Source organism: Panthera tigris, chromosome C1 (assembly GCF_018350195.1).
Source record: "Panthera tigris isolate Pti1 chromosome C1, P.tigris_Pti1_mat1.1, whole genome shotgun sequence".
Taxonomy (NCBI): domain Eukaryota; kingdom Metazoa; phylum Chordata; class Mammalia; order Carnivora; family Felidae; genus Panthera; species Panthera tigris.
The window spans coordinates 57685580-57701744 of NC_056667.1; the positions used below are offsets into that span (position 1 = coordinate 57685580).

The 16165-nt window shown below is 35.5% G+C and overlaps 1 protein-coding gene and 1 pseudogene across 4 annotated transcripts in view; one reads left to right on the forward strand and one right to left on the reverse strand.

Moving 5' to 3' along the window:
* Positions 1 to 16165, forward strand: part of SRSF11 (serine and arginine rich splicing factor 11) — a 44509-nt gene that overhangs the window by 4669 nt on the left and 23675 nt on the right. For 2 of the 4 annotated variants that reach the window (XM_042997554.1, XM_007089894.3), the window contains one exon: positions 11135 to 11359. In XM_042997554.1, the coding sequence (XP_042853488.1) occupies positions 11160 to 11359 (200 nt within the window). In that variant the 5' untranslated portion in view covers positions 11135 to 11159. Of the gene's footprint in view, positions 1 to 10876; positions 10927 to 11134; positions 11360 to 16165 lie in introns of those variants that run through there. The other 2 variants (XM_042997553.1, XM_042997552.1) reach the window with 2 other exon arrangements.
* LOC122241685 lies at positions 14747 to 14846 on the reverse strand (annotated as a pseudogene).

Below are 16165 nucleotides of genomic sequence, written 5' to 3' on the forward strand. Positions count from 1 at the left end.
ACACTGTTGTTATTGATTGGAATTGTTGAACCTAACATATATTGCTTATTAAATGTTTTCTTAAGTTGAATTTTTTACATTTTTATATACTTACTACTCAATTTTTTTCTGTTTGTCCCTTCCTCTGTCAGTAAGTTATTTTATTTTATGTTTTTAAAGTCTTTATTTATTTATTTTGAGAAAGAGAGAGAGAGAGAGGCAGAGAGGGGGGAGAGAGAGAATCCCAAGCAGGCTCCACACTGTCAGCACTGAGCCCGATGTGGGGCTCAATCTCACTAGCCATGAGATGTTGACCTGAGCCCAAATCAAGAGTCAGACACTTAACCTACTGAGCAACCCAGGTGCCCCATCAGTAAGTTATTTTAAATGATCAAAATTGAGAGCAAATTATATAGGACAGGGGCTCTCCATGTTTTAAATATTCAACTTTTCAGATGTTCGTTACCCATGTCTTTCAGTTTTCTTTAAAAATTTCATTTTGCAGTTTCACGTTTGTTTTCCATTTATGCCTATAACTACCAACTTTTAAACATTCTATACTATTTCATTGAAGACAGTACATATTTTGCATTTTTATTCATAGTTTTAAATCTGGATTTGAATTGTATTTTGTTGTAATAACAACAAAATTTTTGGTAATTTTTTCTGATGGAGAGAGTGCATTTTATTTTAGGAAATTCATTTGTATGTTCCCTGTGCTTTTTCACTTTTGAGTCATAAAGCAGTGAGCTTGTTCTAGGTAGTTTAATATTTGATTCAAGTGTTGGGTCTTATATTTCTACTTTCAATACAAGAGAATTTTGGTCCACTAGCTTTAGGAAACTATCATTTTCATCTTTTAAAAAGGCTTTTACATGCTAGTGTTTTTCCTGTGAAGAAAAGTAGAGGAACTAATTAAAAAATACATTTTTTAAAATCCTAATTACTATTAGTTTTATTTTTTGGTTTATTTCCTTTCTATTGAAAAAAAGCTGAATGGGTGGTTATAAAGCAGTCTTTTTCTGTCATTAAATAAAAGGCACTATGGTATTGTTTATTGTTTTTTCTAAAATCAGCTGAGATTGTTTCCCATTATTCCCAGTGATTCCTACTCCTAACCTTTAATAGCTATTTTCTTGCTCATTTTTCCAAGATTAATGTTTCTCTGACTGAAAATATCAATTTTATAGGGTTTAGGAATTTGTCTGCTTTAAAGTAGTAAAGTAATACAGAGAGAAAATTAGGGCACCAAATCCTAGAGTGTGCTTTATAATATCATTCTATCTTTAATTATATTAATACATACAAAAGCACTACTAAATAAATCTGTTTAAACATGGTTGGTTTTTTTTCCCAATGTTTATTTTGGAGAAAGAGAGACAGAGTGTGGCAGGGGAGGGGCAGAGAGAGAGGGAGACACAGAATATGAAGCACCCTCTAGGCTCTGAGCGGTCAGCACAGAGCCTGACCTGGGGCTTGAACCCACGAACCATGAGATCATGACCGGAGCCAAAGTTGGACGCTTAACCAACTGAGCCACCCAGGCCCAACCCCTAAAAATTGGTTTTAGTAAAAATCCACTGTTTTAAAATTTGACTTTATATCACCCCTGCTGACAATTTTGTTCCGTTGAATTCAGCTTGCAGCTTCATTTGCTCAATACTTTAAGAAAAAAAAAGAGTAAAATTACATGATTATACATGGCGTATATTGTTCTATATGAACAGTTTTTATAAGGTTTTAATAAGACAAGATATATGATCACTGAGACTTTTTTCTTAGTGTCAACTTAAGTTGACAAGAAAGAAATATAAGGATGATTTGATAGTTTGTTGATAATCACAATCAATAGATTTTTATTTAAAAATTTGATACTCAGATTTCAAGACAGAATATTTATACTCCAACTGAAATTAAGATAAACACTAGTTTAACTTTAAGAACCTTTAAGACGGTCCACAATTTTTTTCCCCATTGGTTTTTTTTCCCCATCATTTAAAATATCACAGTTACGTATACTTCAATAATTTGAAAGGTACCATCATTGGGATATTCAAATACTAGTGGACATTTAAATACCTGGTCCTGGGGTGCCTAGGTGACTCAGCCAGTTAAGCATCTGACTCTTGATTTCGGCTCAGGTCACAATCTCATGGATCACGAGATTGAGCCCTGTGTTGGGATGTGTGCTAACAGCACAGAGCCTAATTGGGTTTCTCTCTTTCCCTCTCTCTCTGTCCCTCTCCCACTTTAGCTCTTTCTCTCTCTCAAAAATAAGTAAATAAACTTTTTGAAAAAATAAATACATACCTATGTACATACATACATATCTGGTCCCTACAAGGCAAATCTGTGAACCCAGCTTTGTTCTTCATCATTCTGGAGATACATGTTTTGCCCTCATTACTGAATTTATGTAGTTAATACGGCTTTGATTATTTTCCATCTTAGAGAGACTGACCTTTTTTGTTTTTAATTCATTTCCAAGAAAGTTACTTTTCCACCATCTCTTCTATCCAAAATAATTATTTGATCAACATCTCTGTGTTTTTAGACCTTAATGTGAGCTAATTGCAGTTCATAGTTACAGTTTCAAGTGACTGGAATGGCATTTGGGAAAAAGCATTATGATCTTTAGCTTATCGTTTGTCAGGAATTCAGATGGTCTTGTGTACTTAGTAATATTTTCCTTTTTTTTTTTTCTGTGCTTTGGTCATTTGATGGTCTGTTGCTCTAACCCATGTCATAGTACTTTTAAGATTAATCAAGCATATATGCAATTGCTTATGTCTTTTAAAAATAAGAATACTAATACTCTTGCTCTAAAAATGTAGAAAAGTAATTGAAGCCTTCCTAGAAAGATTTTTCCATGAAACATTTGCGTTTTACCAAAAAAGGAATGCTTTGTTTAGCCATTATCAATTATTTGTGCATGCTGTTTGTATTAGGATCAAAATGAGTATGAAAATTTGAAATCTGTTGGTGTCATTTTTCTGTTGTAGTAACCTCTTAAAGAAGAAAGGACACCTAGTAATTAGTTTTACATGTTTACTACCAAAATATTTTCACGTTTGACAATAATGCTCTGAGGGAAGACATTGAAAAGATAAGGTGAACACAGACTTTCCTGTAATGATAGATACCATTCATTGAGTGCCTATGTTCTGGACACTATGCTAGGTGATTCATATTCATATATTATTTTTAATCTTAAAAACTCTGGTACTTTTGTCCTCATTTTTCACATAAGGGAATTAGGGCTCACATGGCTAATTATAGGCAGCCCCTATTATAAAGGTTGAGAACATGCACAGAGGAGTGGAATGGGGGACTTGGACTTTTTAACACTTAAATAGTTTTAGTATTTAACATTTGGCATTTATTACTTTATAATTTTTAAATAGGCCAAAAACAGAACCTATGTTAAAATGTGAAGTCTTGGGGCAGCTGGGTGGCTCAGTCGGTTTAGCATCTGACTTTGGCTCAGGTCATGATCTCACAGTTCATGGGTTGAAGCCCCACATCGGGCTCTGTGCTGACAGTGTGGAGCCTGCTTGGGATTCTCTCTCCCTCCCTGTCTCTTGCCCCTCCCCCATCAGTGTTCTTTCTCTGTCTCAAAAACAAACTTAAAGTGAGATCTTAAGAAACTCTTCTATATATATTAGCTTTTCTGATTAATATCTTTCATGTGAATGATGTCTAAGGCACAGTACTAGCCTAAAATATAGTGATAGTGTAAATAAAATGGAACCCAGTTGAGGTAACTATTCATTTTTCAAAATGGAAGATTTTTAATTTGTAGAGTAAGGACAATAATAGAAGTTAATATTTTCTTTTCTAAGCAATTGTATTAGTATTTTCATCCTCAAAACAACCCACTCTTATCCTTATTTTTCAGATGAGGAATGTGAAGCATAAAGTAGTGAGCCAAAGGTCACAATTCCCTTCATTGGTGGTAGAGCCCCTTTAGTTTAACTCTAGGTCTGCATTCATAATCACCTTAAGTGTTGCCAGGATTAAAAGACGTTATAAAAGCATTCCAATGTAGGTCCTCTTTTTACTGAGTTGAACACACTTTCTTTTTTTCCCAGTTTTATCAGACCTTAGAAATAATTTTCCTTCATAAACAGAAAATGTTATACCATAGGAAAAAAATAAGTGCTCAAATGGTGCAGATGCCTAATTCCTTGATTAAGGATAACTTTAATATTAAAATGCTTGAAACTGCTTACTTAGAATAAAGATACGTGTAGCTCTACTGAATTTTTTTAACGATTGTGAAGCAGCCCCTCAAATGGCCTTTTCTCAGTTGAAACTCCAAAAGAACCTTCTATAACATAGAGGATAGTATTGAGTTCTATCTGGAGCTTCTCCATCCAAGTATTTATGTTGACCCTCTTCAATCCAAAAAGCCAAACAAATCTGTAGAAGTAAGTTGTGATTTTCCAAGTAATACATATGCATTATGGCTGTGAATACTGTACATATGTATATATAGGCAACAGCATTTTAATGCTCCAACTACTACTTTTTTCCTCTATGTTAATATTCAAGGTATTAATAGACCCTGTGCTGTCCAATTGAAAAACATAGATATTCCTGCTACTGGTAGACAGTACAAATTAATACAAAACTAGTATTTGGAAATAAATTTAAGTAGACTTTTTTTCTGTCCTAATATGTGTGTCCATTCATCCATCTATCTGTCGGTCGCATAATGCTAACTATCCTTTAGCTTCTCCTCTTCATTTAGATGGAGAAGAAGAAAGGGGAGCGTGAGATTTACAATTTTGATATTAAAATAGATATTAATATTTATAGAATTATCTAATTTATAGAATTAGAAATATAATTCTCTAATTGTAAATTAGAAATTCAAATTAAGGGGCATCTGGCTGGCTCAGTTGGTGGAGTGTGCAGCTCTTGGTCTCAGGGTTGTGAGTTTGAGCCCCACGTTGGGTGTAGATTTTATTTTTTAAAAAACCTTAAAAAACCTTTTTTTTAATGAAATTCAAATTAAGATAGATCTGCAGATAAGTTTTTTTAAAGTTGAGGATCTGTAAGCAGCAGTTTATTTCCTATTTTTTCTTACTACTTTCTATAGCCATAGAGAAAAAAATGTATAGCCAAATACTTGGAAAGTTTATCTCAACCAGATTTCCTTGTAAATCTAACAAGTACATTCCTGTCTTCATTCAGCAAGCCTTTGCTGAGTGGATTATGTGAGTGAGGCATTTGTGAAGTTTCTAGCACATAAATGATACTTCCTAAATTTTGTCAAATACTGACTTTGTTCTAGTATATTGTTGGGCATCGGGAAACACAAAGACAAATACATTGTCTTCCCTGTCCTCAAAAAGTGTTATTTGCTAGAGAGAAATTGCTGCTTAACAACTAATTTGATTAAAACTCTGTTGCTTTTGCAGATTCGCAAAATTGTGTCAATTTGGAGGCCATTTCTATTAGTGTGCACAAGCGTATCTTAACAATAACAGGTGACTTGCTTGACCTATCCAACTGGGAACATGGTATCCAGTGGGTAGAGTGATAATACATACCTGTGCCTATTCTATCTTTTAATTGAAGAAATTCCAGCTGAAATTATGAGATTTGTTTTTTGCATTGGAAATATCTTTATAAGTATTCTTTTCCTAGTCTTATTCAGATATAATTGGCACACAGCACTGTATAAGTTTAAGGTGTACAGCATAATGATTTGATCTAAATGTATTGTGAATTATCACAATAAGTTTTGCTAATACCCATCATCTCATATAGATAATAGAAAGGAAAAAATGTATTTTTTTTAAATAGTCATTTTGTTTTACATCTCTAGTGCTTATTTATCTTATAACTGGAAATTTGTACCTGTTGACCACTTTCTTCCAGTTCCCCCTACCCTCACCCCTACGTCTAGTAACCACAGATCTGATCTCTTTTTCTACGAGTTTGGGCAGTAGAGGGGAGAGGTTAGATTTCACATATAAGTGAGATTGTACCATATTTGTCTTTGTCTGACTTATTTCAGGGACCATAATGCCCTAAAGTCCCACCCATGTTGTCAGAAATGAACGGATTTCCTTGTTTTTTATGGCTGAATGATAATACAATTGTGTATATATATACACATACATATACATACCACAACTTCTTTATTCATTCATTTGTCAGTGGACACTTCGGTTTTTTCTATGTCTTGGATATTACAAATAATGCTGCAGTGAACATGGGTTTATATATCTCTTCAACATAGTGTTTTTGTTTCCTTCAGATACAGTCTCAGAAGTGAGATTGTTGGATTATATGTAGTTCTATTTTTAATATTTGAGAGACCTCTATACTGTTTTCCTTACTAGCTGTACCAATTTACAGTACCACCAACAGTGCTCAAAGGTTCCCTTTTCTCCACACCCTCCCCAGCATTTGTTGTCTCTTCTCTTTTTGATGCTAGCCATTCTGATAGGTGTGAGGTGATATTATAGTTTTGATTTACAATTCCCCAATCGATTATTAGTGACACTGAGCATCACTTCATATAACTGTTAGACAAATGTCTATTTAGGTCCTTTGCCCATTTTTAAATTGGATTTATTTATTTATTTATTTATTTATTTATTTATTTATTTATTTTTGCTCTTGAGTTGTAGGAGTTCCTTGTATATTTTGGATACTAACCCCTTATCAGATCTATGGGTTTGCAAAAATATTTTTCCCATTCTGTACTTTCATTCATTTTGTTGATGGTTTCCTTTGCTATGCAGAAGCTTCTTAGCTCAATGTAGTCCCACTCATTTGTTCTTGATTTTGTTGTTTGTGCTTTTGGTGTCCAAAAAATTATTGCCAAGTCCCATGTCAAGGAGCTTTTTCCCTGTTGTTGTTGGGTGTGTGTGTGTGTGTGTGTGTGTGTGTGTGTGTGTGTTTTGGGGTTTTTGTTTTTTTTTTTTTTTTTTTTGCCTAGAAGTCGTATAGTTTCAGGTTTTTAATCCATTTGAGTTAATTTTTGTGAGTGGTGTAAGATAGAGATCTAGTTTCATTCTTTTAAACACGAGATCTTTGTAGAAGCTTTAAATTGGAAAGTACGAAAGCTTGTTCATTATGACTAAGAAGCTTGGTATTATTTCTGAAGATTTGTGTAAAGTATTACTTTCTAATATTCTTTTACAGCATATCAACATATTCCTGCAAATATCTTAGCAGTGTGATAATGGCTGTTCCCCACCTGTAAGTAATAGGACTTCATTATGGGGAACCTATAAGTTATTTTATATATTCCAAAAGCCTTTCAGAAATCATGCACTATAACATGCATATATAGGCCAAAAACAATTATATGACTATATAAGCCATAATATGACTGGTATATAGGCCAAAATGACAGATTACTTTTTGCTTTGGATTAGAAATAGCATTAAATCTTGGTTACACTGGTAATATTTCTCATTCAGATATAGCTGGAAGCCTTCCCAATCTACTCCCAAAGATCAGCTGTGACCCTTCCCTTTACGTATTTCCTTCACTTCACTTTCCACATGATACTGACAGGATCTCCTTATAAGTCTCTCTGAAATATAAACAATGATCTTCCAACTTTTCTTGAAAGCTTCAAACTTATTCTTGCCCTCAGGATCTTTTTAATTTGCTATTTCTGTTTGGATTGCTCTTCCCCCAGAAATTCAAAAGGCTTGCTTCCTTCTTTTATTAAAGTCTCAGCTTGATAACACTTTCTCCCCTATCTTTTATCCTGGTTTATTTCCATCATGGCATATTATTCACATACATCTTTGTGTTTATTCATTGAAAGTTTGTCAGACTAGGGGCGCCTGGGTGGCTCAGTCGGTTGAGCATCCGGCTTCGGCTCAGGTCATGATCTCATGGTTTGTGAGTTCGAGCCCCACGTCGGGCTCTGTGCTGACAGCTCAGAGCCTGAAGCCTGTTTCAGATTCTGTGTCTCCTTCTCTCTCTGCTCCTCCCCTGCTCGTGCTCTGTCTCCCTCTCTCTCAAAAATAAATAAACATTAAAAAAAAATTTAAAAAAAAAAAAAAAAAGAAAGTTTGTCAGACTAAAGTTATATGAGATCAGGGACATTGACTATCTTTTCTCTACTGTATTCCTAGTGTCTAGGAAAATCCTGGAACATAACAGGTGCATAATACTTGAAGGAATTTGTAAGTGTTTAACAACATTTATGATATGGAGGTTAAAGTAAATTAAGATGACCATTATACCCATCTTCAGATTCTATATTATAGTTATGTTTAATCAGGAGCCTAAACAAATCTGAAGTGATTTAAAACTACTATAGATTCAGGGCACCTGGGTGGCTCAGTCAGTTAAGTGTCTGACTTCGGCTCAGGTCAGGATCTTGCTGTTTGTGAGTTCAAACCCCATGTCGAATTCTATGCTGCCAGCTCGGAGCCTGCTTCAGATTCTGTGTCTCTCTCAAAAATAAATAAACATAAAAAATAGATATAAAAATAGATATACTTGTTATTTACTTTGATATATTTATTTGCTTTTAGTTATTTCTATGGGCATCATATAACAGTAACTCAAGGTAGTTAATTATTTAATCTACTTGTTAGACCTAGAAAGATTTTCATGATTATGATTCAGGTCCTGATTGAAGTAGATTCTTAGAAATGAAGTGAAATTTCTTCAAATCACACTTTATAAATGACAGGGTGGTATTCTGACCACTCTTCTGGCTCTAGATCTAGTGTTTTTTCTACCTATCAGATGACTTGAAAATACTCAAAAATCCTCTTTATTATAATAAGATTCTTTTTTGCTACATTGTTTCTCCATTTGAAAGCACCATCTATTGGCATATTCAGTGAGTCATTATACATAAACTGGCTTCTGATGGTTTAAAAGATTTTATCTTACCACAAAACTCTCTTTGGTTTGAATGTATAATTTTAATTATGAAATATGTCAGATATATGTAGAGTAACATAAAAGATTTCTGTGTATCCACCAATAAAGAATAAAAAGTTGCTAACATTAAAGAAAAAAAAAAAAAAAGGCAGGTATGAACCCTGCCTTTGTGTTGTCCTTTTATCATAGAACAATGTAGCAAGATTGTCACATGATTGGTACTTCTAGTAAGTGTTGAACTTTTCATATGACAAAACAAAGCAAAAAACAATTTGGTAATGAGTTTGATGTCCTTTATTCCAGGGAAGACAATCCATGGATTAGGGGATTACGGTGCCTCACAAACTGTTAAACACCCTTCCCAAAAGATTTTGGACAAGAGCGTGTTCTAGAGAAGATTAGGAGAAGCAGCACAGAAATAGGACATGATTGGCCAGAAGGTTGAGGGATTTTCTTATAAAGCTAGCAGGCCATGTTTTCTAGATAAGATAAGTTAACTAAAAGCTGAGTTAGAAGATTGTGATTGGTGTAAATTAGGTTTCTTGAGGTAGGTGTTTCCTGTAGGTGCAGGCTGACTTAGGTTTAGATTTATGACTTGGGCCAGGCCACTAGAGCAGCCTCAGTTTTGTGTGTCCTGATACAAATTAACTTTAACAAATTAAGAGTCTGTAATTGGCAGTTACATGTGTTAGCTTCAAAGTGAGAAAATAAATTATCAGACATTTTTTATATTCACAAGTACATGCCAATGAGTGACATGCCATTAGTTGTAATTTGTAATTTTACTGAGGCTTACATGCAACCAACCTATCCCTTGTTTTTATAAGAACTAGTAGAAGGGACTTAGTGCATAAACCTAGCTAATTGCCTCTGCATCCAAATCTCAATAACTTTGTGTTCTAATCTCTCACAAATCACACTCTTGACTTCTTTATTGCATAGATGTATTAACGAACAAAAATATCCTGTAAGACCTCAGGTTTTAGCTTCAGGTGTTAGCCTCCAAAAATATTTAGGGGCAAGTAAAATATTTAACAATCATCTTAGAGTAAATGGCTCTGTCATTAAGGCATATTTATTCATGTGTTTAATACATTTCTTGGACATTCACTATGTGACAGACATTTCCCTGAGTCTTAAACTGACCCAGAAAACTCAAAGGCTTTGGGAGGAGATACATGTCAACATAACAAATACAGTATATGTATCCTCTGTTGTCCAGCTGAGAAGAGGAAGCCCTAAGTCAGCTTGCAGAAGTTGTGTGAGGGAAGGAAGGCCCCACAGAGGATGGCAGATAAAATGAGGGAAGGCATTAATAATTTGTATAAAGGCACAGTGAAATGAAAGATTTTGTCAGGTTTGGGGAACTGCACGTGTCTGGATAAAATGGGTGAGTAGTTCAGATGAGGTTGAAAAATTAGACAATTTTTCATCGTCAAAGCTTCAAAATTATTTTAAGCAAGATAATATGTATGTAAATCAAGTTTTTCTGTAGAAATTTCAGATCATATACTTGAATATATTTAGGTACTATAAAGTGTGCTTTTAAAAAGTCAACTTGTGAAATAAAATGTGTGTGTTAAGCGCTAAAGTAAAACACTGAAATCTCTTTTCAAGGTTTTAGTGGCAACGCAAATTGGTTAAAAATGTAATGTTTCCAAAATGTATGTAAAGGTTTATAACTGTATAGTGATGGGGAGGAAAAATTGGTAACTAGCGAGGAAATTTCCGTAGTTAACTGGACAGATCTGTAGCTCTTCTGTGTGAAGAAATAAATATCGTGGTCATTTCTAATAAGAATAGTTGCTAAGGTGTGCAGTTTTTTGCAGAGGAGTGAATGGTTATTTTTTAAAGTTAATGCCTTCCGCTTCTTTCTTAAAAAGAAAAAAAAAAAAGGTGGGGGTAGCGGAGAGGGATGACGACCTCCATTAGACCGCGGTGCCTCGCATTTTTCTGGCTGCGGACGAGGCTTGCTGGGCCTGCGCGAGGCGGGGTCGACGGTGACGCGCCCTTGCGCCGCAAGGCATTGTGGGGAGCTCGGGCCCGCGAGTGAGGTGGTTGGAAAGCGAGGTGGGGGCGGCCGTTTGTTTTCTCGTGGTCTCGAACTCGCGCGCTCTCGCCCTCCCCCCCCCCCCACCCCCGACAAGCGGCGGGGTGGAGGAACGGCGGCGGTGGCAGCGGCGGCTGTAACATCGGACACACGTCTGTCTCCTCTCCGGCGAACCGGTTCCTCTTCCCCCTCCCTCTCACTGTTTGTTGTGTGTTTGATGTGTTAAAGCAGGAGCGAGAACGCGAGCAGCGCCATGAGCAACACTACCGTCGTCCCCAGTACTGCGGGCCCGGGCCCCAGCGGCGGGCCCGGTGGCGGCGGCGGTGGCGGCGGAGGCGGCGGCACCGAGGTAATCCAGGTGACTAATGTCTCCCCGAGCGCTAGCTCTGAGCAGATGCGGACCCTCTTCGGTTTCCTAGGCAAGATCGACGAACTGCGCCTCTTCCCGCCAGAGTGAGTATCGTCCACCATCACCGTTTTTACTAACTCCTCCCCGTTCGGGGCCTAACTACACCATTTCCTAGGCCCTTGTCGACGCTCCCTTGGACCAGGTTGCTTTAGTTGAGGCAGGCTGTTGATTTACTTGTGAAAGAAACTGCGTATTAGGCTTAACGCAAAGAAGCGAAGACAGTGTTTTGGGGATTAAAGAGGCACAGCCTTTTAAAATCTCAGGATTTGGGGTTTTTTCTTAAATTGTGCCAACGTGGTCGTTCTTTGAGCATAGAGGAAGGCAAACTAAATTTTATGAATTTTGTATATAGTTTTTTTTTTTTTAAGTCAGATGTTTGAGTTCTTTGAAAAGTAACAAAATTATTCATTCCTATGTTAATAATGAAGTTTGTTGTCAGTTCACTTAACTGTTATGTATTGCCGTTAACTGATTCTGGCGCAGTGAATATATTTGAGTTAATATTCTTTGACAATTCAGTGAGCCTTAATACTTAATTTTTTTAATGACAAAAATGGGTTATAGCCGGAACGTAAGGTTTTCTTTTGTTTAAAAAACGTACACCTTTATGTTTCACAATTGTTCTTGAGAGGAATTTAATAGAATGTTAAATTTTTGAATTTCGATTGATGGCTTTTTGTTTTTATTCTGTTGTCTCATTGCGAAAATATTAAATGAGTGGATTAATTGCAAAGAAAAAATAAAGCTATGAAGTAAGCTACGTGATAAATACTAGAACCAACATTTGAAATAAAATGGTGTGCTCTTTGTGAAGAGTGAAAATTCAAATATTACTGTCTAATGAACGCAGGGTACCCGCTGTACATTGAGAGTTTTATGATGTCACTTAAGTACTAAACAGGAAATTGGAATCCTCAAGGAATCCACTGTTGTGGCTGTAATAAATCATTAAGTACATTTTTACTCTAAAATAACAGGTTGACTATACTGCAGTATTAAGTATTTTGCATATTTCATCACTTTCTGCTTAAAATATTTTCAAATGATTTCTTAGTGTTTTCAGATTGGTGTGTTTAATTTTCGGGAAATATTCATGCAGAGAGATGCTTGATTTTCACAAAGTGTAGAATTCGGGGAACATTTTGTTATTTTGAATGGAAACTTGACTGCCTTTGGTAATGGAGGGCAAATAGCTTTAATAATATGAGCATACAAAAATATTTTATTCCATTTTCCCACGACATACCATTTATCAAGTTGTTAGTGAAATTAATAAACAGTAAAAAGGCAGAAAATGAGAATGACAGATGTGATTTTTGTAATCATGTTATTTCTTGAAGTATTTGACATACTGGATTGATTATGAAATAATTCTTTCCAGTCTGACAAGTTATTAAGAATATCGTTACAGTTGCTGACTTTAGAATGTTTTGTTAGTTTTGAAAATGCTGTTCTTATGATGCGTTTATAAACAGATGACAGAGGTATTGGCTGTTTACTGGTTCCTCTTTTACCTAATGAATGATCAACATCTTAGAATCATGATGGACCAGAGTCTGACTTCTTTGCTTTATTATCAAAGGAGTAGTTCCATCAGAAACAGAATAACTGATGTGCATCAGATAACATGATCTGGAGTGCTGTGCATTAAGAACTCTTTTCCCTGTTTTGGGAAGAGAGCAGATAAATATTGACACATTTTTGCTCTTTGATCCCTTCATATATATTTCTACATATAATTTTCTCATCTGAAACTGTAAGGTTACAATGTAGTAGATGCTAATATTACCTTAGTGGCCTTCGTGATTTGAATAGTATGGATGTAGATTCCTACTTATGTTGATTTAATGTTGTTAACGTAAGTCTCAGTTGCTAATCTGACCTGCATGATTTGGAAATACTTTATGGACAGTTTCTGTAAGCTTACTACAGTTTTCGGCGGTAGCTTGCCAGGGATAATGTGGTATGGAATCTGACATAGAACTCCAGAAAGGTTCATCATTCCAAAATATTCAAAAACTCTACTTTTTTACTTAGAGAATAATATTGAATGGTTCAGAATATATAAAATCTATTGTAAACACATTTGCCACTTTTTTAAGGAGGTAAATGTATTTTCTGTTTTCCTCAAAAGGCATTTATATTCACCTTGAATTCTTTTCACCTAGAGGTATACCTATGACATGCTTATTTCCTTTTGTTACTCAGATGTCACCTAATCAGAGAAACTTTCCCTGATCACCCTGTATAGAAATAAAACACTGCTGCTTCCTGCTTTCTCTGTTCAACTTAACTGCTTTGTTTTTCTCTAAAGCCCTAATTACCAACTGACAGGTTAGGTTTAGCTTCCTCCCTCTTTTAGAATATGTGGCCTCTTGTGTCACCAGCATCACCTGGGGAGCATGACAGCCCTAACCCACCACTGCTGACATGCTGATTTATAAATGCCTATTGGCAGGGGCTAGGGAGATTCTAGGACCTGGGATTATGCCAAACATTTCAGGGACAATCTCCTCAAGAAGGTTTCTCCCTTTGTTTCATTATTGAGTCCCCCTCTTGGTTCTTTTAAGAAAATCACCGGCCTCTAATTTTACCCAGTGATAATAATGTTTCATAAAAAAATAATATTCTAACCCTTTCTTTGGTATGACAGCCATACTGCTATTTGAGAAGCTTCTGTCGGTGTTCACTCACTCTCTTTTAAAGGAAAATAGCTAATTTGATTCTGTTTGTTCCTAAATTGCATATTGGAAACTCAACATTGTCTGAATGTCTAGTATATGCTAGATGCTTTCCTATTTTATCTGAGCCTGTTTTACGAAGAGTGAACTGAAATTCACATAGTTTGTTTTGCACTCCCAAACTACTTTACCAGTGTCAGAACTAGCATTTCAACCCCAGTGTTGTGATTGTCCTTCACTGCTTTGCTTGATAAGGATTTCCATTATTTAGCCAAGCAACTTATGAGTGGAATCATTCTTTTACAGTTAGTAGGTATTCTTTAAATGTGTGGTTTTAGTGTATTTCAGAATGGAGAATATAACCAGAGAGTTCATTGGGTTAATGATCCCAGGGAAGCATGTGTCAAAGTTACACATTAAGTTGAAGGTTCACATCAGTAACTTAAATAACCAAAAATAGATTATTTTTCTATAGTTACCAAAAGACTTTATTTTCAAGTGAAGCCATAGCCAAGTAGACCCAGCTCCATAACTATAGCAGACTCTGATGTAGTATATATTTGATACTTCAAGTCGCTGAAAGTTAATTCACTATTCACAAACTCACATGGAACTCATTTGCTTATCCCAACTGGAGAACAAAAATAAAATTAGTTTTCTTTCACAGCAAAAAAAAAAAAAACCGTAATACATTAAATTTCTGAGGAAAAGTTTACAAACCTTGTAACAAAAAATATATTAGAAAAAATTAAAAGTATGGTACATGTCATGAATTTGAGTGTTATTGCACAGGGGCTATGCTAATCTTCTATCATTCCAATTTTAGTATATGTGCTGTGGAAATGAGCACCAAAAATAAGTATATCAGGGGTAATAAGTATAAGCAACAGAATAGTTTCGTAACGTTATCTTTAAAAACTTTTTTTTTTAATTGAATGCAACATTTTACTGTATTTCTTTGTAACTAAATAAGGACACAAGGAGAGGGCATATTAGGGCAAGAGAGTCATATTTTCAGGTGAATGTTAACATTGTCACTGACCTGTTGTTTTGGGAGCCTAAGAGATGCCTTTGTTTATGATTGTATGCTCAAAATTTTCCACCCAGAAATGGTTTGGTTAACAGTATTAAAGTGGGAGTTGAAAAAGTGTTATCGGTGGCCTAAACTAGTTATCATACTTTAGTTGGCATGTATATTAACAGTGGATCTTATGAATCAAAGCCCTCCTACAAAAGGGATTCTCAGATTCATTAGGCTTGATGAAAAACAGAAATCTGAATTTTCTTTGTGCATCCCAAAAGATTTGGAAACAACCCTTAGAGGACACTTTAAAAAACAGTGGAAAAATACTACCACTCTGTACCTAAAGGCAAAAGCATCATACAGGGCTCAATTTTTCCTATCTTGCTTCTCAGTTCTTTCCAACAGCCCTGCTTCATCTATATTAATTCTTACACGATTATATTTTTGGAAGTGGTACTTGCACAAAATTCTAAGGTATGAAAATTAATTTCAGGGGCGCCTAGGTGGCTCAGTCAGTTAAGTGTTGGCTCACGTCATCTCGTGAGTTCAAGCTCTGCGTCGGGCTCTGCTGGCAGCTCAGACCCTGGAGCCCACTTCAGATTCTGTGTCTGTCTCTGCCCCTTCCCTGCTCGTGCAACACACATGCTCTCTCTCTTTTTGTCTCAAACATAAAAAGAATTTAAAAAAATTAATTTCAGGCATCAGTCTGAAACTAACATGCTATCTTATTAGTATGTGTCTTTTATTAATAAATTCTAAGTGAACATAGAAAAGTGTACCCGTGGGTCCAAATAGTAATGGTTTTAAAAAAGATCTTTTGAAGGGGGGGGAGATGAATTATTTGCCCTTCTGTGTTGTCTTACTGTGACTGTCTTTTCCATAGTATTTAATTATTCATGTTTTTAGCTTCCCACCACTTACAGGTTTGATATAGCTAAATAATAGCTGCAAGCAATAGCTGTAATATTGCAATGACATGAATGGATAGAAAAAATACGAAGCATTTTAATTGCTGAATTAATGGAAATACACTGTGAACACGTAGGCAGTATTTCCTAATTTTCTTATAAAAAGAACTGTTCACTGGGTTGATGTTTTTTAACAGCTTATTGTATAGTCATTTTCTCCTTTAGTCAGATGACAGT